This window comes from Gobius niger, assembly GCF_951799975.1.
Source record: "Gobius niger genome assembly, chromosome: 14".
NCBI lineage: Eukaryota > Metazoa > Chordata > Actinopteri > Gobiiformes > Gobiidae > Gobius > Gobius niger.
This window is the reverse complement of record NC_136865.1, coordinates 17,711,921-17,734,323: the sequence shown is the minus strand read 5'-3', so window position 1 is coordinate 17,734,323 and position 22,403 is coordinate 17,711,921. Positions and strand designations below refer to the sequence as shown.

At 40.0% G+C, this 22,403-nt stretch overlaps 4 protein-coding genes across 8 annotated transcripts in view; all 4 read right to left on the bottom strand.

The window, feature by feature from the left end:
- Nucleotides 1–2,568: 2,568 nt before the first annotated feature.
- Nucleotides 2,569–6,321, bottom strand: mtdha (metadherin a). 4 transcript variants are annotated; one of them, XM_079571138.1, is made up of 12 exons: nucleotides 5,893–6,321; nucleotides 5,339–5,425; nucleotides 5,159–5,270; nucleotides 4,924–5,079; nucleotides 4,548–4,586; nucleotides 4,160–4,303; nucleotides 3,941–4,021; nucleotides 3,795–3,863; nucleotides 3,584–3,708; nucleotides 3,319–3,420; nucleotides 3,134–3,209; nucleotides 2,569–3,054 (listed from the first exon to the last, which is right to left on the bottom strand). In XM_079571138.1, exons 1-12 carry the CDS (start codon nucleotides 6,232–6,234, stop codon nucleotides 2,987–2,989), a joined length of 1,401 nt encoding a protein of 466 aa, XP_079427264.1. In that variant the 5' UTR covers nucleotides 6,235–6,321; the 3' UTR covers nucleotides 2,569–2,986. The 4 variants fall into 4 exon arrangements, with proteins under 4 accessions (XP_079427264.1, XP_079427262.1, XP_079427265.1 ...); XM_079571136.1 differs by having other exon boundaries at nucleotides 5,339–5,428; nucleotides 5,893–6,320; XM_079571137.1 differs by having other exon boundaries at nucleotides 2,570–3,054; nucleotides 3,941–4,018; nucleotides 5,339–5,428; nucleotides 5,893–6,319.
- Nucleotides 6,322–6,512: 191 nt separating this feature from the next.
- Nucleotides 6,513–9,771, bottom strand: rrm2b (ribonucleotide reductase M2 b). 2 transcript variants are annotated; one of them, XM_079570794.1, is made up of 9 exons: nucleotides 9,566–9,771; nucleotides 8,932–9,099; nucleotides 8,736–8,852; nucleotides 8,513–8,646; nucleotides 7,644–7,738; nucleotides 7,437–7,570; nucleotides 7,264–7,368; nucleotides 6,986–7,099; nucleotides 6,513–6,914 (listed from the first exon to the last, which is right to left on the bottom strand). In XM_079570794.1, the coding sequence occupies exons 1-9, from the start codon at nucleotides 9,608–9,610 to the stop codon at nucleotides 6,762–6,764; spliced, it is 1,065 nt and encodes a 354-aa protein (XP_079426920.1). In that variant the 5' UTR covers nucleotides 9,611–9,771; the 3' UTR covers nucleotides 6,513–6,761. The 2 variants fall into 2 exon arrangements, with proteins under 2 accessions (XP_079426920.1, XP_079426921.1); XM_079570795.1 differs by having other exon boundaries at nucleotides 8,932–9,096.
- A 5,353-nt stretch (nucleotides 9,772–15,124) lies between these two features.
- On the bottom strand, nucleotides 15,125–18,192 carry bloc1s4 (biogenesis of lysosomal organelles complex-1, subunit 4, cappuccino). The gene is made up of 5 exons (XM_079570657.1): nucleotides 17,803–18,192; nucleotides 16,449–16,520; nucleotides 16,262–16,363; nucleotides 16,051–16,182; nucleotides 15,125–15,962 (listed from the first exon to the last, which is right to left on the bottom strand). The coding sequence occupies exons 1-5, from the start codon at nucleotides 18,130–18,132 to the stop codon at nucleotides 15,864–15,866; spliced, it is 735 nt and encodes a 244-aa protein (XP_079426783.1). The 5' UTR covers nucleotides 18,133–18,192; the 3' UTR covers nucleotides 15,125–15,863.
- Nucleotides 18,193–19,486: 1,294 nt separating this feature from the next.
- pard6gb (par-6 family cell polarity regulator gamma b) overlaps nucleotides 19,487–22,403 on the bottom strand; it is a 35,994-nt gene continuing 33,077 nt past the window's right edge. The window contains exon 3 of the mRNA XM_079570500.1: nucleotides 19,487–21,054. Coding sequence (XP_079426626.1) covers nucleotides 19,928–21,054 — 1,127 coding nt within the window. The 3' untranslated portion in view covers nucleotides 19,487–19,927. The remainder of the gene's footprint in view (nucleotides 21,055–22,403) is intronic.

Here is a 22,403-nt window from a genome sequence, read left to right as displayed (position 1 = left end):
CACTGCTTATTACTACCTGGAAAGTCTATGATCCTCTGTATAAAAAATACCGAAGAGATTTGCAATATTCAAGTATATTTGGGTAGTCTCATTGAGCTATTGAGCTTTGCAGCACAATCTATTATTGTCTGACCTTCATAGCCATAATAACTGCCCTCTCCAACCAAACAAAGGTCTATCCAGCAGAGAGGCCAAAAATGAAACCACCTCTGCAAAAAACACACACACACACAAAATGGCCTCCTCCTCTTCTGCTTTTTATTTGAATGGACCGGAAACCAGAGATTGCCTCAGATTAAACACCGCTAAATCCCAAATGCAGCAGGAGATAAGGGAAGGTCATCCCTGTGTGAAACGTGCCATGAGACTGCTGCACCATATTGGCTGGGCCTCTCTCATGGCACCAATGTGGGCCATATAGATAAGATTACATAGGTTTAGATTGGGATTATAGACTGAAAATGAAGTCAATATAGAAAACACAAACGTCAGAGGAAAGGGAAGAATTGGTTAACAAACATCTTCAGGTTTATCATGAAATAGGACAGCTGACAATGACCTTACTGTGTTTAGACAAAGAGATTCTACTATAGGGCAAATCAGTTCATGACCCACTATGATCATTAACAAATTGACTATTATTTCATTAGTACGTCTCTATTACTTCAAATGCTGTTGCTTTTAAATTACTGTATGTATTTTGGAGTTTTGTATTCATTCATGTAGTCCATTTAATAGTGTGAAAAAGACGTTAATGCATCTAATTTATCAAAAATGAGGAAACATTGTTTTTATGACACATAATAATGGAAATCTAATCTGGCATAACAACAGTAAATAGATACCATCCATCCATCCATCCATCCATCCATCCATCCATCCATCCATCCATCCATCCATCCATCCATAAATTCCATCCGTTTTCTTCCGCTTTATCTGGGGCCGGGTCGCGGGGGCAGCAGTCCCAGCAGAGATGCCCAGACTTCCCGATCCACGCACACCTCCTCCAGCGTGTCCTGGGCCTTCCACGAGGCCTCATCCCAATAGGACATGCCCAGAACACCTCCCGAGGGGGCAACCAGGAGGCATCCGAAACAGATGCCCTAGCCACCTCAGCTGGCTCCTTTCGACGTGAAGGAGCAGCGACTCTATTCCGAGCTCCTCCCGGGTAACTGACCTCCTCGTCCGATCTCGAAGGGTGCGCCCAGCCACCCTCATTTCGGCCGCTTGTATCTGCGATATAACTGATAATTGATTTATAACAAGTAAAATGTGAGAAAATGTGAGACCGTAATCAATCTAAGATTATACTTTTCCCCCTTCATATGCTGAGGGTTATATGTTATTATACTTGGAAAAAAGTACCATGCTGGATTGAGATTCAACATTACAATTTATTCGATTGTTATTTCTCCCAAACAAACAGAAAAAAATGCCTTTTGTTCTTTGACAAAACCATTTCTAAGACCATGAGGCCTATATAAATACGCTGCTTGGATCAGCATTAGTAAAAACCGAAGAGTAAACCTCGTCAGGCCTATGGACATCGAGGGCCAAAGATCACATACCGGCGGTCAATTAGAAGCTGCTGCACAGTGCACTAAGGCCTACCAACAACACAGCTGCGGCAATATCTGCTAAAACCAGGCACCCACACAAATCTACTCTCTAAAAAGCAATCACTTTATATACAATAAGTGGACCAGACTTAAAGTAGATCTCAGTTCATTTCCACTAGGACTATAATTAAAGTCATGCAAGTAAAATCAGTCTGACATCAAAACTTGCAAAATGACTGTACATGTTAAGGCAACAGAATCAAATCCCTTCAAATACGTGTCATTGTTCTGAACTATCAAGTAAATTAAAGCTGCTCCTTTTCGGTCGTTCTTTTCAATCCAAAACCCTTTAGAAATGTACATGTCTCACATTCAGCGAAGAAATTAGTACAAATATTTGATCGACATCAAAAGGAACGCGTTACAGCTTTGTGCACAGTGCAATCACAGAAGAGGAAAAAGCCCTTACGATCTATACACACAGCATGGCTTTTTCTACCACAAAATGGGAAGAAACATATTAAAAAAATATAAAAGGGGATCACGTCAACAATAAACATTCTGCTTTGAAAATATAGACATGTCAGGAGTGATCAAACTGTGGAGTAAAGGACATTTCGTGCTACTGCATCATAGAAATAATATCCACTTGTACTTTAACATTACAGTGCCTCCTGGTGGTTTATTTATGTCACTTCAAGCGTTTGTCTCCCCCAACAAATCTGTTTAAACCAAGCCCTCTGTAGCAAAGTCTTCCTCCACTTAGGTGTATCATTGTAAACCACTTTGACAGTAGCTGCCAGTTTAAGAAAGAACCAAAACACACAAGACAGTGAGTGTGTCAACTTTAAAGACAAGCTGTACCACTGCACTGCGCGTACATTACAGTAATGTACGAAGAGGCAAGAGGAATGGTGAAGATGGCTTAAGCCCAGTCACCAAAATAGAAAAGAAAACCATGTAAAAATAATAATAAAAAAGATCATTTTTGATGAGTTAAATTAATTTTACCGGACTTGTTCCTACTGAAAATAGTTGCTCACTCACTCTTTATGTTCTAATGTTGATATGAAGTCAACAACAAAATAAAAAAAATATTTAGTGCAACACAAAATGTAGAAAAACCCTACATTTAAATAAACAATAAAACCCGTTTTATACTTTTTGGGACAAACCAACTCAAAATATCAATAAAATTGTATACAATGTACAAGCCTCTCCTGAAACGTTAGAGTGTAGCAAATAGTGCAATCTTGTTAAGATGTCAGTCCATTGTACCACAACCTGGTACAATATTCAGCCAAGCAATTAGCATCCACTGCTTGTTGTGTTTGTTTTAATAAAGTTTTTGATAATGTTTTATAACCTGGTAGTTATTGCATGTAAAACAATCAGTTGCATAAGCTGTTTCGACCTGTGGCGAGATTTCATGTGTCTCTTCGAACCTTTTTCTTTTGCGTGTGCTTTAGAGGATCTGCCATCTCCTCAGGTTTTTCTGCAGACACATTAAAACAGAGAACAGGTTTAGAGAAGGAGAGAGCAGGTTAAAAAAAGACACAATAACTTGGGCATACTCTGAACAGATGATACAGAGGGTTTATGGGATGCTTGTCCTGGAGGCTCTTGATGTTTTGGTACTGAGCTCACCGTCTGTTAAAACAAAGCAATCATTAACATCATAAATCTATGTATCAAATAAATATTAGCCACAATAAAAGTAGCTCCCTTTCTGAATCTACTTTATGTTAGAGTTTCTTGCCTGAGATGCAGTTTCCTCTTCAGTCTTTTTCTTCTTTCTCCTCCTCTTTTTAGATTTCGCTGCATCAGAGGGGTCCTCACTGTCCTTCTCATCCTCAGACAGCTGATCAAGCAACAGCATTTAGAGGTTTATTTCACGTGCAACAACAATAACAACCCAAACTAACCCTCATCCTCATTTGGTTTAAAACATTCTGCCCTTACTTTCTAGGAATGAAATGTCAATATCGAACTTTACAGATAGAATATATTCTAATATGGAACACCTTAGTGGCAGCTTGTTCCTTCAGTGAAAAAACTGGGGGTTCGACTGCAGACGGCTCTTCATAGTTGCCCCAGTGCTCGACCGGGGCGTTCCAGTCAGAGCTGGGGTCCACAGCGGTCAAACCATCTGAAAATTTATATTGCATAACAATTATTGTGTATGATTGTTCAAATCAATCAAATATGTTTAAGTTTTCATAGAGAGGGACTCACTGAATCCAGTCCATTCATCCTCCGCATCTTGTGGATTTGACCATTGCTCAATTGTATTTGCTGGTGCCTCTGAGTGACAAATAAACAGAGCCATACTGATTATCTTATACATTTTGTCTTATTATAAAACTGGTTGAAGTATCTACCCGTTGTGTTTAGGCCTAGCATTGAGAATGACACCGAGTTCAGGTCATTCTTCATTCTGCTCTCAATCCCGCTCCATGCTGCTTTTGAGGGGAACACAGAAGAAATGTTAGGAAGTTTAAATTAGTCCCCTAAAATAAAGCATTTTGTATCTGCAATTTTCAAAAAATAAAGAAAAAATAAAGTCTTTAATAAATGTAGTAGCAAATGATCATGATCACCTTGTGTTTCCTGTGCCCAGGGCTGAGTTGCAGGAATGCCGCTCCACTTTGCTCCATCCACAGATCCCATTTGAGTGGACATTTTTAACGATATATCGGTCCATCCTGCACTGCTCTTCAAAGCCTCTTCACTCCAGCTGGATACTGATGTTGGAAAATAGAATTACTGACTTATATATTTTAAGTTACAACATTGCCACATATGTAACTAGAGAATTATAATAATAGAGTATAATAAATTTGGATAAGGAGGGACATGAAATTCAGTTACATCTAGTGGATGGAAAAGAGAATAACAGGAGTGTCACTCAGGACTATATAATTAAAAATAAAAATCCCTTCCTTTTGTGAAAACCTATAACATTCAGAGTTGCAAATTTGTTCTCACCAGAATCACCTTTTCCAGAGGACTTTGAAAACTGGTGGTCTGAAAAAGACATAAAATAGGATTTAGGATTGCAAAATAATAATCAGTGTGTGAATATTTTAGTTTAGCAGTTTATCTGACAATGTGCTCAATACTCTTACATGTGTTTAAGTTAGGAACGGAAATATCTTCTTATTTTTTGTGCAAAAATCGCTGTTGTTACTCCAAAATTGTTCAGCCCCAATATTACATAAAATAGATAAAGTGACAATGCAAGTGTAAATATCATTTTGCATTGTAGTGTAAATGAAAGACATCAACTGATTGTGAATTTGTGAAGATGTATTATTATTATTATTATCATTATTATTATTAAAGTTGTCTATACAGTACTCACCATGGTTTTTGTTCCTCTTGGTCGTCTTGGCCCCAGGTCCCTCTACAGGAACCTTCAGGGACTCTACCCCTCCCGGGCTCCCAGAGTCATCTGGTCCACGCTCCTTTTTGCGCTGCTGCCTCCTCTCTCGGTTACTTACTTTGGTCTCCCAAGCACCTTAGGAATGAACGTTACATTTGTACTGGAAAAGTCAACATACAGTAAGATCTAGATGACTAAACCAAACATTTCACACCTTCATCCTGCTCTTTCCCTTCAGCTGAAGACAACTGTTGGGTAGCTTTCATTTCAAGCTTGGGCTTCTTCTTGTTTTTCTTCATTGGTGCTGTTGTCTGGGCTTCATGAACCTGACAAAAAAAAAAAAAGAAAGAAAAAAACATCAGTCTGAATTTCCTCGGGTTTGATATAAGCTTACCTTTTCCGCTTTAATTTTTGGTGATAATTTTTCATTTTTTTGAAACTCCTCTTGAGTTATGGACACTGGTTGTCCATTGGATGGATTCTTCTTTGAGAGAAAAAAAAGGAAATAGAAGAGACACACGATGGTGTTACTGTATTTTCATACACCAGAAAGAGGAGTTATTGTGCTTATTACACACATCTAATGCAATGTAACGACGCAAAGTATTTATTGTGTTGAATGCTGAAGCTCCTTGTAGCCATGTCTGATCACTGGGTTGGATCTGTTTATCTTGAGTAACAGCTGCTCTGTTGTGATGTCCCTTTGTAAACACTGAGGCAGAGCGTCGTTTGTTGTTTTCGAAGTGCGACACTGAAGAGGTCAAAGACAATTGCGAAGTCTTTCAAACAAACAAATGTGTCGAAAACATATTACGTATTCGTCCTAAACGAGATGATTACGACTGTGAAATGATCATAAATGTATAAGGAAATGTGTCATTGCACTGATGCCGGAGGATGCGCGGCTTTGGTTTGCAGTGATTCAAGCGACAGTTCTGTCCGCGCTACCTTTTCAGTCAGCTTCTTTTTGTTTTTCTTTCTCTGCTCCTCTGACTTAGCGGTGTTTTTGGCCAGGGAGGCCTTGTCGGGCTCCGTGTTTCCCTCTGATGCGGCCAGGGATCGCCGTTTCTTCCCGCCAAGCAGACCACCGCAAACACCGGTGCAGGACACGGCCAGCATCAACAGCCCCACGGCGGCCGTGAATAAGATCACCCACTGTTCAGCTTTCAAACTCAGGACCACCCCAAAATGTGCTCGGATATAGCCTTCTCCAGAAGACAGCAGCTCCCTAAAACGTCTTGAAATAAATTCGGCCTTTTCCAACGCAAAACCTCGGAGGTCCCCTGCCATGTTTTCAATTCGCGACAGTTAGCTCTCATCACAGTATGCTAATGCTAACGGAGGGGGAGTGGCTAATCCGAGTGTCACACGCGCACAGCTGTGGATGAAGGATGCTCTCCTCCTCCTCATCATCATCTAAGGGGAGAACATGACCTCACTTTGGGGCAAACAAAACAGGTTTACTGCTGTACAAGTGCAAAAATAAAGTTACATTTCAACTTCAATAAATATTTTATTTAACATTTCAATGTTCTTCCTCTAGCGGTTCTGGGGAGATCCTGAGGTGGGCCAGGCCAGTTTACAGACGGAGTCCCTCCAACGTGTCCTGGGTGGATGGGGAAATCTAGGCATCTCTGCTCAGACTGCTGCCTCTGACTCAGTCCCGGATAAAGCGAGAAAAAATGGATGGATGGATTTCAATGTTCTTTAGCAGTAAAAAGCAACCGTACTTAATAAATATACTATTACCCAACAAATATGAAAAGACATGTATTTCCCGCCGATAAAATAAATATCCCAACATGACTAACATTATTTTAAAAGTCTGCATCAAGAGTGAACTCAGTGTCCCTTGAGCCTGACATAACACCGAATCTTTGATACTCTCCGACCCGTTTTTCAAAGAAGTTGGTTTTTCCTTCCAGTGAGATGGATTCCATGAAGTCGAATGGGTTCTCAGCATTGTAAACCTGTAATAAAATGTAGATTGTGGCAATTAAAGTATGCTAACTATATGTTCTTTGATCTGTTTTGAAAATACCTTATCAAGGTGCAGATCTTTAAGAAGACGGTCAGCCACAAACTCAATGTACTGCTTCATCAAAGAGCAGTTTATTCCAATGAGATTCACCGGTAAAGCTTCGGTCAAGAACTCCTGTAATAAGCAGATCATCAATGCAGGCATAATAGTATTTGAGGTTTTTGAAAGGAAAGGATGTAGTAGCCTCCAAAACAACAACACAATACTGCAATGTAAACAAATAAATACAATTGAAAGGTATAATTAATTTAAATTGATTGAACTTTATTAGGTCCTACCTGCTCAATGCTAACAGCTTTTGTTATGATATCCTTAACTCTGTCTTCTGATGGCTTATTTACTAAATAGGTATACAGGAGGCAGGCAAAGTTACAGTGCAAACCCTGCAGATATGAAAAATTGAGATTAGTTGTTCGTTATTAACTGTATTTTTTGTTTAAGTAAATCTAACCTCATCTCTGCTGATGAGTTCATTCGAATAAGTGAGACCAGGCATGAGACCCCTCTTTTTTAGCCAGTAAATTGCAGCAAATGATCCAGAGAAGAAAATTCCTTCAACAGCTGCGAAAGCCACGATTCGTTCGCCTGAGACAAAGAGAAGTCAAGGGTAAAGAAAGGAGTTTCAAGGCTCTGCTTATAAAATGTGGCAACTTTTTACCAAATGATGATTTCGTATCATTTATCCACTGAAGAGCCCAGTCGGCTTTCCTTTTAATACAGGGCATGGTTTGAATGGCATTAAATAAATGATCTCTGAAAAACAAAAACAGATTTACAGATTATTAATTACGACGGAAATGCTGCAATCAATGATAATGTTAGTAATCGACCAGTCAGTGATTGTATTTGGACTCATTTACTGGGCAGATTATCCTTTTTATGAAGTTTAAGGTTGCTTATTGACTTTTAAGTCGAAAAACATTTTACGGAGAGCCTTTAGATTTGTTATTCAAAATTAAAAATTGTTTATTATTAGGCAGTAATGATATTGCTGTGCGATGTGATTTATCTGAAAAAACCTATTCATAACGTACACTAGTGTTTAGATAACTGCTAAACCTCGCCAATATGACTATTAACATATTGTAATAAAATAATAATTATGCCTTACACTTGAATTGCGTTTTACAAGCCTGTATTAGTTTTATTATTCATTCACGCCATAATCGGTGATGGTAAGCTACGGTTGTAGCCACAGCTGCTCTGGGGTAGACTGACGGAAGTGAGGCAACCAGTCTGTGCCATCAGTGCCTGCCTACCCACTCACCCACTCACCCACTCACCCACTCACCCACTCACTCACTCACTCACTCACTCTGTATTGAAGTTTCTTATAGCCTGTTGTTTCTTTGTCATTGTGATACAACAGCCGGGGCAATGACGTTTTACCACAAACTGCTAAACCTCAACAGGTGCTGCTCAGCTCTACAATGATGAACTGTCTCTACAGCATAAGTGACCTATAATAAAATAGGCTCAGATATGTTGACTTATTGAATGACGATAAAAAAGGAAAAAATTAAATACCTCTCCTTCAGGTCTCTGATGTAAGTGTTGATAAGCATACTGTACATCTCAGAGTGAACCGTCTCGATGAGAATCTGTACGCTGTAGAAAGAACGCGCTTCAGGCACCTGCACCTCCTGACAGAACCTCTGCACCTGTTAAAAAATGAACACAGTGCTCACTTTGAGGTTTTGTGGTGAGAGAGAAATGCTCAGTAATGAGTGCAAGACATGAAATAACATACGAGGTTTTCATTAACGATACCATCACTGGCAGCAAAGAAGGCCAAAATATGGGATATGAAGTGCTTCTCTTCAGCTTTTAAACGGTCCCAATGTGGCAAATCTTTAGATAAATCAACCTAACACATAGAAAAATAGTTAGAGAAGGCCACCTTTTGAGAGTCATCACAAAGCCAATAGACATAAAAGTAAACTGACCTCCTCCACTGTCCAGAAGGAAGCCTGAGCCTGCTTGTACATTTTCCAGATGTCAGGGTAATGAATGGGGAAAATAACAAACCGTCGGGGATTTTCTTGAAGCAGGGGTTCAGCTTCTTCTTTACAATCATTCAGGCACTCAGGGTCTGCGTCTTTCAACCCATTCTGCTAAAATGTAAAGAGATGGAAAATACACTGATGAACTAGTGTTATGGGAAAGAGAGTAACTGCGCCTGCGCGTGGATACGTAACATCAACAAAGGACATGCACACACTTGTCCTGGCTATTGTATATGTAAAAAAAATAAAGCTAGTTGACTTAGAGCATATAATTAACATTTCCGTCGACACCTGTGTTTTTTCGTGTATGTGTTGAGGTTTCACGTAACAACAATGTAACGAATCAGTCGAGTATCTACAAGAGCTCTTCTTTAGCTTAGCTACGAAGAAGACACATGTCCAAAACCACGGGAAACTCAAACTAGGTCCCTTTTTATCATTCTGTTTGTTAGCTCCCAAGATGTTCTAAGCACAGCCGCTATGCAAAAGGTATTCAATGGTAATAACACGAGTGATATTTTACATAAATTCCCACAAGCGCAGCATTCTCCATTGCCAATGGTGTTCCTCTTACCGTCGCTCTACGGTCTGACTGATGGTTACAATCAATCAGATCCATTTTTCAAGATAACTTCTCCCTGTGTCATGAAGAAGTCCAGGTTATGGAAATCACTACCATTACCATTTCTGACAGCAGTAACCCGTCCTTTCTCAACTGCTAGATTTAGTCCACTTAAATAACATGAACACTGCTCAGCGCGCCCCCTACAGGACTTTCAAGGTACGCAATGACGACGCAACCAGTTTTCACTGCTGTAAAGCCACCAAAAATGCGACGATTTGGAGATCTGAAGTGGCATGTAAACATCTGATTTTATTCACCTGCTGAAGCACTTTGACATCCTGGTAATGTAAAGTGTAATAGGCATAAAATGTATTGTTATTATTGATAATTTATTATCATTATCATTATTATTACAACAGCTTAATCTGATATTCATACCTGATATAGATGCAGCACTTTATCTTACACTACCATTGATACATTGTACTTGCCAAATACCATTGATACATTGTATTTGCCAAATTTAGTACAATCTAATGGGCTTTGTAACAATGTGTAATAACTTGTACCTGAGGGCTAGATACACAATGGAATAATGTGTATTAGTACTTTGCAGGTACAAGACCCTAACTCTAACCCTAATCTTAAATCCTAACACTGAAAGGTCATGTTTTATTACATTATGTACATGCAAAGTACTTTTGCTTACCAGGAATATACAGCATACAAGCCAAGAAGTGAAGAGACAATATAATAAAAAGAGCACTTTTGCAAAAAATGAAATAATAATCATCACATAAATTCTCAATAAAATAAATCCCAAATTGTGCTTGTGGGACAACAAATGGAAATCAGCCTCCGACATGTTTACATGTATTTGATGTTTGTTCCTTAACATCCACGGTCCCAATCAATCAAATAACTATATTATGTTAGGTTTATTATTTATCTAAGTTATGTTTTATGTTGCACGAGTTAAACGCAAAAAAAATCCTAGTCGTGAACCTGTTCATGACAACAAAACATTCTAAAATATCTTCTATCTTCTGATTCTAAAATAAAAAAAAGTTAAAAGAATCAATGCAGTGTGTAGTTGATAGTTGTTTGGATAAGGCTGCTACACATACAGACGAACATTATTCCATCCTTAGAGTTGTAGGTTCGAGCCCTGGCTCTGGTTATCTGCCAGCTAAAGGCACCCTGCATAAAACTTTAGATTACACCGTTGTCTGCAATACAAAACATGCCCTAAATGACCAGCTCGACACAAAGCTATTTTTGCAGTGGGTAATCCAAGAATGGATTTGGATGAGGACCTAACCTATTTAAATCTCATATTTGGCTGCCCTTAGACGAGCTGGAGATGTGCCCTCTCCCAGTCAGGTCGTAGGAGAGGTGAGCCTGCTCACAGCAAACATACATTAATTTATTTGGTAATTTACAAAGCTAAAAATATCTGTAACAAAATAAATGCTTATATTTGAATACTTTTATTGGGTGAAGTGTTACACAGTGTGCTTTTAAAAAAAGATCAAGCAAAGTTTGTGCTATTTGTATTTCATTTTGCTGAGCTTGCTACAATTACTAAAGAAAATAAATATTTACTGGACTTAACCCCAACCTAAACCTGTACAGCTTCTACTAGGCTAAAAAACAGAGGTTAATGCCTAACGAAGCATTTTGAGTCCCCGTCCAAATATGGAGGTGCCATCATTGTCAATCATCAGTGAACAAAGGATTTTTCCTGCTATTTATTACATTTGTCTTTTGATCCAACACACTGGCTTATAATGTGTGGATGTGTGTCTGTCTCTACGTCATCAATCCTCAAGTGTAACTGCTTAAAGGGAGAGGTGAGGAAATAGTTCAGTTTAAAAATCCAAAACTAAAATTGGCACATGTACATCTGGATTTTTGGCTTTATCAGTTATGAAGTAAATATAAATGCATCAGATTTGATTATTGGGTTGTCTGATCATTTCTGATCATGTAAACCTAGCCACAGACCGCTATGCAAAGCCTGTGTCTCAAAACATAAGTTGGTACAATAAGAGAAAGAAGGAACAGGGACACAAAATGTGAGAAATTCTTCTTAATGTAATAACAAATAATCAGAACTTGTTTTTTTTGTTTTTTTGAAAATGTATTAGGTCTATTATTGTTTAGTAAACACAGCTAAGCAGGAATGTTGTGAATTCCCAATCGAAATACATCATTTGTGCACGCCCATGCCCCGTTCGGCGCACACTTCAGCATGAACACTTGGTGAAAGGCCATGGGAGGATCATCATCCGCCTGTAGATCAAAGCAGAACATACTCATGAAGAATGCTAACAATATAACATTTGTAAGATATTGAGTGTTGTAATAAAGGTCTGGTACCTGTAACTGTCCAAACACCATGATAAGAATACAGCTGTCCATCGTGGGTTGAAAATCTTGTTCAGTGATGACATGTTTAATGCGCTTAAAAGGCAGGCTCTGATGAAAAAAAAGAAAGGAAACACAATTGTTTGCCAAGTAGTTTTTTCGGCATGTTCCATTCATTGTACTCAATACAGCATCATTTGTAAATGTATCCAAATTTTAAAAAGCACTGGTCTAATAGGTAATGTTATTATTGCTATCACATGTTACTGCATAATGACATTGTAATTATTCATGGTTTTATTGCCATATATTTTAATGAGACTCCAGGAAGATTTGCAATCATTTAGTTGGAATCCAATTCATTTTGCTACAACGATCATGGCAGTTGTCTCTCCCTGTTCGAAAATTATAAAACATTTAGCTGGACATTGCAACTATTTCTATACAACTTCTCATGGCCTTTAATGTAAAAAAAACCTGCCATATTCCAAATAAGATAGAAGGCATGCCTACTATTAGTTTCCCAGATATGGCGTCACGTCCCTGAAATGGCTGTCCTTCCCATGTCAAACAAGCAGCATCAGCCTAAAAAGTACAACATCAAATGTAAAGCATGATTTTTTACATAGTCTTCAAAATTACTTTACTTATTAAAAGCATTTCATAACAGACTTACATAAAGCATTCCAAGACTAGTCCGATCGGTGTTGTCAAACTGTTCATAGTATGCTTGTACAAAGCCCTCACCGATCTTCTGCCAGATTTCTTTTTCAGCCATGGCTTAAGAGCTGGACCTGTGAATGTGAAATGAGCAGCCTCAGCATTAGGCTAAATTGGGTGTCAGTAACAAGTTCAACCCCATTTAACTCATAATATATTACACCAAACTATATGGAAGAAAGAAATATCATTAATAGTTGCACATTTTAACATTCAAGTTTACCAGAATGCTGAAGTTTAGGAGTCAAATTGTGAATTACATTTTTTGCTTAAAGCTGGAGTCCCTGACTTGTTGTTGTTGTTGTTGTAGTGTAAATGTATTTGTGCCACCAGAGTATATTGTTAACACAGCAAAAAACACACCTTGTGACGTCACATCGCTATGCATTATGGGATTAGCAGCAATTATAAACTAGTGGAGATTTTAAAAGTTAAAATACTGGAGTTATTGTTCACGTTAAAAGACTTGGAAACCACAGTGTGTTAGATGTATTCACCAGCAGTAACTCAGCAGCTAACGGAGTTGTTCCACAGCTTTTTTCTCCACTTTTTATATAGTTTTTAGCTTTTAGTCTGTGGAAATGTATGCTAACAGCTGCGAAGATGGCGGATCTCCATGGCAACTGTGGAATTTCCCGAACTCTATTGAGTCATGGAAGATTGAAGTAGAATCTGATTTAGTGCCATTTATTTTGGGGCTTCACTTTGCCACCACTCAAAGCTGTACACGGGTGTAAACGTGCATAGGATTAATTTGCTTGAATAATTCGGATGTGTAGGAGGGATTATGAGAGCTATAAAAGAGTTCGGGCCCAGCCTTGGTCCTCGTGCCACCTCTAGTCCACCGCTATGAAAAACACTGCACGGTCCTGCGCTAGTGTGTATGTAAAATGCACCAGTCATACAAGTTAATAAAATGTGTTAAATTTGCATTACAGCTAAACTTCATTGTGAATATAAATCTGTTCACACTGTTGAGATCATATTTCCGTTTTCAAATCTACTTGGATAAACATGAACCGTAGCTAGCATAACTTAAAGCAGTGTTTAACTTTTAACAACAACCATGAGAAGCTATCATTACACTACCATTTACGGTGTTAGCACGTAACCACTAAAGCCAGAAATAGCAAGCCTCCAACTGTAAAACCCGCCTAAACATGTGCGAACTTTGAATACTTGTCAAATTCGAACATCACCGCCATGATTTAACAGTTAACTCATAACCGGAGCGCAATAACGGAATAAATCATTTGTATGGCCTGGCACAACAAAGCAGCGTCGTATCTTCACACAACACCCCCGTGTGTGAAAGGTACTGAAGACAAAGCGTACATTTACCCTTATATCCACTTCCCCGAACGAGGCCGATCCAACGTGGAGACGAATCGGAACAGTCGCCGTTACTTCCTAGTGGGATTCCCGCTCCCTCCCAGTTATGACTGCATCATGACGTCACCACGAGGCAGCCAATCAGAGCAGAGGTTACTGCCTTAACCCCAGAACGCTATCGCTCAAATTCAAAACACCATCACCAACGCCGGGGGATTTTTTACCCGAGATAACACACCCGATAAAAAGTGTCATGAAAGTAAATCAAAACATGACAATACATGACACAGTTGAGTAGTGTTCTTTTATATTAAACTGTGTCATGTCTAATACAATGAAAGAAAATCATCATGAGAGGACCATATCAAAATGCTCCAAAACAATTGGAAAATTAGGAATTTGGGAACAAAATGGTAACTTGGTTTTTGGTCCATCCATTTCTGATGGCGATATGTGAGACTTCTCTGATGAAGGCCCAGTGTCCTTGGCACAAACAGCAGCAAGAGTGAGAAACAAAATATGTCATATTTTGCATGGGTATAAATGACCAGTTGACCACAATAACTTGTTACTCACTTGCTGGGAGGCCAGAGACACCAACTCTGTGACAGGAGCAAAGCTGTAGTAAGTAGGCAGAATAAATGTGGCAGTCCTGAATGTCAACCATGAAAGGGGGCAAGATTGCCTGATTAAATACACTAACCCCACCCTACCTTCTATCACTACTGCTGGGTGAAAATCACCCAAACATGTGCCTTTAGGAAAAAGTGTGTTTTGGACTAGGAAAACACCCATACCATCATGATGTCAAAGACAATGCTGAAGCTACCCAGAGACCCATGACACTCAGATAAACGCAGCATAATGAAAATCACATAAATGTATCTGCTCGGATGAAAATCACCCGGCAATAGTGTTCTAGGGTTACGTTTATTCGGTTAAATATATTCTTTCTCAAAGGTGATCTTGTTTTCTTACTATTAATCGTTGGATTTAAACCTAATTGACCAAAATTTAAGTGGCATAACATCCCGTCCACCGCATCTTACGCAACCAACACACACATACACTCTTTGGAAACTACAAAAAGTATCGCACACATGCAAGAAGAATAATAAGAGAAGATTGTCTCAAAACAGTTTTAATGATTAATTTAAAAAAAAAAATTGAGCAAAATCAGCAAGATAACTAAAATATTTTGGCAAATGATACATAAAAAATTGCTGTCCAACAGTGTGTGTTCACTATCAATTTGGGCCACAGCAAAACCAAAGCTATTAAATAAACATCTTTAAGGTACACTTCAGTTTCCTTCAGGATTTAAAAAGAACCAAAGCTTAATAACTGGCTCTATTAAAGTGACAGCTCATTTTTACAGTGTGCTTAAAAATTAGACATGCGAACATATCAAGGAGGCCACTTTTGATGGTAAGAAATGACAAAGTGACGGAGCAAACACTTAAAATTGGAAGACAATATAGGTCTATTGTTGGTGAAGCCAAGAAATATTTAAATCCAAATCAGCGTGCAGGTTATTACAAATACAAATTACAGGAATGTGATCTGATAAAAAGGCTGGATTATTTGTTCATGAAATGCATTGATCTTTACAATTATAACTGTACCCTCTCTCTTTAACAGGTCCGGTTCCATCATTACACAAATAGTGAACGAAAGGACAGTGTTGTTGTGACCCATTAGGCACTTTTAGAAATCTGCTACAGTCCAGTGCTTGTTGCTGCAGAAAACGTCAGTGTCTTCTTGCATTTTAAAGTCCCGTAATTTGTTCTGAAGAAATGTACTATTGCTTTGTCGAAACGGCTGATCCAAGTGAACAAATGGCAGTAAACATGGTCTACAAACAGGTGTCATGTCTCTTAGTGTGTCACTGATCGGGCTCCTGTGGGAAATAATCGTCAGTTTGAAAAACCGTGGGCACTTCCTGTCGCTGATGTGCTGCTGGTCGTCTGGGGCTGGACTGTTTCTGGAAAAGAATAACAAATGCGACAAAGAAAATTACTCAAAACGTATAAGCAATGTGCATATTATATTGAAAACAGAAGAGCACTTACATTTAAAAAACTTGGGACAGTCACACGTAGGATTTTCTTGAAAGCACCTGGAAGTGTCCCTAGCTCTCCCTCTGCCTGTGTGACCTGCTCCTCCATTGCATTAACATTGGCTCCTACCATCTTCACAAAGGCCTGGGATGACAACAAAGACATATAAAACAAAAAATAAAGAGGATTTAAACAGTCACTGGGTCAAATTATTTTGCTTTACCTCTAGTTTGTCTATTCTTCTGTAGATTTGTCTCATTTCTTCAGATTTCTGTTGGATTTGAGGTAGGTTTTCATTCACTATTTGAGAGGTGTCATTTCGAATCTGAAAAAAATAAACAAAACAAAGCATGACAGTCACACAGAATGCATACACATATTAATTTTTCTTTATGCTAACTTCAGCTCACCATATCCAACATCCCGACAAATTCATCTACTCTTGTCAGCATTTCTTCTAAACTCTTCTCCAGACACAGGACCTACAAAAATGTTAAACATGAAAATCTCATTCGTGGGGAAAATACAGAAAAACATTGACACATTTTAAGAATGAAAATAGTGTAAAATGGTCTTTAAAAGGAACAGGCCACCATTTTTACATACTGAGATATGTTCTTACCTGAGCTTAGACGAGTTGATACGTAACTGTCTGGTCTTTGTGAGTGCGCTCAGTCACGCAGAACGACCAAAGATGTTGTTAGCATTTGGCCTCTCCCAGTATATTCCTATAGCTCCAAATGGGGTGAAGTTAGAAGCAACCAAGCTCTTCCACAGACACGCACAAAGACCAGACAGGTACGCATCAACTCGTCTAAGCTCAGGTAAGAACATATCTCTGTATGGAAAAACGGTGGCCTGTTCCTTTATTAAGGAACTACAATTTTCAACACAGAGTCCTCTGTCTTCCTGAACAGAGACAGACAGCTCGTTTCGACTTAATGCATTGCCCTGCGTCATGCACAACCAATTAAGTTAAGTTTATGCATAAAGTTTGTGCTAAAATGCTTTGCTTTACCCCCTCAAACACATATTAACGCCTGAGAAGGGTCTCTCTCCTGCTTTATAGAAATAAATGACCATATAAGACAGGGGTGTCCAAAGTGCGGCCCGGGGGCCAAATGCGGCCCTCAGACCAATTTTTGGTGGCCCTCTGCCTTTTTGCTGAATCGGGACACATCATCAGAGATAGTCCTTTATATTTGAAATGTAATCATTCTATACAATTCTAACCTAACAACTAACCTTTTACTGTGAGACAGAGCTGGCATGAAGGTTTTGAGCATAAATAAAGGTGTGGGGCGCAATTTAAACCTCTGCTAGTCAAAGGTTTTGCGGCACTAACTACCGATCTATGGCCCTTCACCCTGTGTACGCTTCAGTGTGCGGCCCCCCCATGAAAAAAGTTTGGACACCCCTGATATAAGAGGAACAGAGAACATAGTTAACTTGAAAGGTTTAATTTGTTTCTTGTTTTTGGCTCAGTCGCGCACGATCTCATGGTAAGAGCATAATGTTGTGAAATGAATGAATGAAACAAAAAACCCTATGATACAATTCCGTAATAAAAGACCCAAAATGTAAAGCCTGGGACCAATGTGTAACCTTTTTCGCTGGTAGTGTTCCAAGCGTGGAAACCAACATATACCGACAGGCACTGGCAATGCGACGCGTAAAATGCAAAGAGAAGGCTGGCGTAAACAAATGCATGAACATCGACTGGTAACCTCACGGCTCGGCTCGGCCATAGGTCTCGGTCTGTACCTCTTCCCCGGCTGTAGCTCTGATGTAAGAGGAATAGCTTAACGCTGTTTCCCGCAGGAGTTCATCGTCCTCCTCCGCTTGCTCCTGGAGATGCCCGTCTGCGCTTCGCCCCGTTGCTTCGCTCAGGCTCGGGCTCTGCGCGATAACATTAGCCGCGGCTGCTGCTCCGAAGCTGGGGCTCTGCGACACTGACCCGCTGCTGAGGATATCGCTCACCATGGACAAACTACTCGCACTTTGGGACACTATGCCGCTGTCTCGACTGATCTCGGCGCTAGACTCTTCCAAAGGAGACAGGAGGCCCACTCTGTCATTCCTGTGATAGTCCATAGCGCAGCCTTTTCAGATACTGCCGTGTTTGTCAAATGACTGAATCACGTGGACTATATTGAAGATGGTAGCCCATAGGGGTCAAAGCAGTCAATCTAGTGAATCGCACAAACTTTGCGCGACAAAGTCCAAAAAACATAACAATGAATTACTATTTGTGGCCAACAGCTTTGACAAAAGAATCGAAACATACTCCCTGAACGTTTCAATGAAATTTGTATACATTTTTTGATTTAACCCCTGCTGCAACGATCATGCAACACACACTACAGCACCTTTAGCAAAGAAAAATCAAAACATATAATATACTAAATAAATCGGAAAAGGAAACTAACTCGAAGTTAACAAAATTAAATCATTTATCACATAATGTAATTTTCATATGTCACCGCAAGATGGCGGTCATGCCTCCTTGGATGTAGCCTCGGCTTTTATGCCATGGTATCTGTGCTCATCAGTATTGTCCCATTCCGTTCCATTCCATTCCAAGTACTCACCTCAGTTGTTTTGGAAATATGAATTATACGTCTTTGGAGGAAAAATGTATGTGTATGCAACTGAAGTTTGCTCTGAAGCAAATTTCTCCCTCTACACAAGAGACATCTTAACTCGGTAAAATACTTCATGAGCATTTATATTAAAGCAAAGTTTAATTTCACTGATTATTTGTTCCATTGTCACATGTTTCAGAAGATAAACAATTCATTAGCCCTGTAGATTACCACCAAAGTGGATCCCCTGGCCTGTCAGTGATCTATTGGTTGTAAGGTATTACAAGTAAACTCAGGCCACAAACATTCATTAGCAGAAAGGTGAAAGAACATTACTGTGAAACTGTGGGTGTGACTAAAGGAATGAACTCCATTTAAAGCTAAAAATAAGCCAACACACATAAGGGTAAAAAACAAATCATCAACTTATCTCAAGTGCCAGAAAGTCCTCGACTCCGCATTTTGCAATGATAAGATTAATGAGTTTTGTCTGTACTTTTCATGCTAGATTATGAAAATCAGATTTACCAATTGTGGATAAGGTTGTTGGAGCCAAAGTAAGTTTTTGCTATGTGGGTTTACTTCAATTGCAGCATTGAATAAGAGTTGCACAAATGGATCTTTCCACAAGTAGTCACACCCTGTGAATGCAGAACATTTTATGGTTATGGATTTTGGTCGAAAGAGGCTGTGCTTGGATGAAAACAGGGATGTCAGCCATGTTTTTTGGTGTTTACACAAGACGCTTAAGTTCATGTGATTTATAGCTGTAAGGTTATCATAAACGTGGTGGAAACTAAAGTAGTAATAGTAGTAATTTCAATGTCCAAGATTTTCCCCAATGTTGAGACTTAGAATAATTTATTGAAACAGGTACATAATCAAAATCATCAATGCATAAAAGGACTATTTAAAAATCATACTCTACACAGCATTTATTTGAGTTCATAGGAAATATAGATTTACTCTTTAAAATCATTCGTTGAGAACCCCATTGTTGGTCCCAGTTTTGAGCATTGAAAAACACAGTAAAAGTGGTCACTATAAGAGTAGAGGCACATTCAGCACGCTATAGCTAACAGTGGAATAGCCCAAAAACATTGTTTTGAAGCTTATTACATACGTACGTACAAACATTTTTGTGTAAGACAACTTTAAAAGGCATTTTAAAATACATGATATATACATTTTTCATAATCCATCTTCCGATAACGTAAAAACAGGCAGATGTTATAAAATTAGTATGTGGTAAAACACACCAGTTTATAGTCTATTGGAGAGTTGGGAGTATTTTTTAAAAAGTATTATAGCGTGATAACTGTCCCGTCCTCCTCTACGCCTCCTCTGGGCAGCACCAGGCTATGTCGAGGGTCCGTTTTGAGCGAGCTGAGCATTTTGTGGAGGCTGCCGTTGCTGTGACGTAGGGCGGGGTTGCTGCTGTGATGGGACGGCCTTAAGTAGAGCTGAGACTGCAAGCTGTGCGGAAGGTCCTTGTGGGATTTGTAGCTCGGGCCGCCTTGCTGGTGCTGGTGCTGGTGCTGGTGATGGTGGTGGTGGTGATGGTGATTCTGGGACGATCCCCCATTGAGACTTGGCTGTGAGTGGAATGATGCTGTGGAGATGACCGAAGGGGGGCGAGCGGGTGGGCTGGGGGAGGGAGGAGGCGCTTGGCCCGAGGCGGATGCTGCTGCTGATGCTGTAGTGGAGGGAGTAGCGGGTGTTTGGTGGTGGGTGCGGGACTTGTTGGAGGCCAAAGACGCATTAGATCGCTGGGAGGGACGCTTGATGCTCTTTTCGATTACAATATCAGCATCCTCGTCACTTTCGAGATCGTCGGGGTAACCCTGAGATGCGGACAACGCCATCCCCGCTGAGGCCATTGACGTCGGGTACCCAATCGAGCCGCTGCTGTCAGAGGATTGACCGGAGCTTCCCGAAATCCGGCTACTGCGCACCACGTTGTTCCTCTGGTTCACAGGCTTCACCGTAACGATAAGATTGTGGCTGTTTGCGATCATCATATCCGTGACTTGATCGAGAGACTTCCCGGTCACTTCAATGCCGTTCACTTCGAGCACTTCGTCATTCACAGCCAGCAGCCCCGTGCTCTCTGCCAACCCGCCCGGCACCAAGCGCGATATGAAGATGCCCGGCACCTTCTCCAAACCATGTGGTGTCACCCGAACGCTGGTCCCATCCCGGATGTAGAAGCCAAGAGGTTTGTCCGACCCGTGGCGGTACAGGCGAACCCGGCGGTGCGACTCCGGAAGGATATCCACGTCAATGATGGAGGAGACGGGCCGAAAGTCCTGGGGCATGCCGATTCTGATGTGCGGGCGCTTCCGGTTCACGTCATTGTTGCGGAGAGCCACCACTGCCTTCTTCCTGCGGGTTAGTGTGTTGGTGCCAAAGCTGGAGTAGTCGATCTCCTCTGCAAAAACAGAAAATGACATGACGTGAGAAAACATTGCATACATTATTCGTACATTTTGTGGTACTGAATTTAGAAATCCCTATTTTTTTCAATTCTTGCACCGCACTTTTCATTGGTTGCTGTAAAATGCTGCAGAAATAATGACTGATAAAACTTCATGGTACAGTAGTACAATATCACAATGATTGTCAATCACGTGAAATAAATGCCATAATAAACATCAAATACTGTATAGAGATACCCAAGTCCTTTACCAAAGAGAACATTTAGTACAATAATGGGTAATCGGTAGAATAGAAAAGTAAAGGAATGCAGTAGTTAATAATAAACCAGCCATGAAACAATGAGGCAATGTTCTGAAATAGACAATCAAATTTTTCCAGAAGTCAACAAACAGTTTACCAGCTGCACACGCCCCACGCTTAACACACTTCTCTCATAAAATTATCTTCAATGAGCTGCAGATGTGCTTTGTACATACTCCTTTGTGTGAAAATGTGCTAATCATTTGTACACATTTATACTTCTGAAACATTTCTTTCTTACTTCAGTCATAAACAACACCTTTTCCCGAGGACTTCCCGGTTTACTGTTAAAACCCATGAGCCATAAGTGAATCACGTGTTATGAAAATGATTTACGAACATGTCACCAAGATTTAGCAAAACGTTTTTAGGAGCGTTTTGATAAAGTTGCTGAGTTTGCAGATGCCTTTGCAGTGTGTTGATACAGAGAGACATGGCCCACCCTTCTTTTACAAGCTGCTGATGAACTTTCCCACAGTCCATTCGCAAACCAGGCTTAGATGTGCCCAAATGTTGTGCTCAAACAAAAGTATCATTACATATAAATATAATAAAGACGTTTGGTTTCTGCTCGTTACTTATACATATATTAGAAAGTCAAAACATGAGACTTTCCATGTTATCAAGAAATTCCATTAACTATCATAATCCTAATGCCGTTGTTCTGATGTGATACAAACTCTTGGATGAAAGAAAACATGATGATAGCCGTCTAATCTTCCCCTTCCCAGGCCGACAGGATATCTGGAGAGAGCAAAGCATGATGGGACGGGAAGTGAAGGTCCCCCCTGCGTCTCTATGACAACAACAGTGACTCATCTTGCCCTGCTGCTGAGGGGGACACCTGCTCTGTTTAAATTCTAGGGTTAAAGCTGTGCATCTGGGAGAGACTAGTACACTGTAATTTTTGGCCGTGTCTTCAAAGCGCAGAGCAGGAGGAGAGAACACCGAGATAAATATGGAAGGGTGGAGTGGAGCCAGCCCTCGGACCATTGCCATAACAATTCCCGGAGCAGTGCTGAATCATCATTAATAATACAC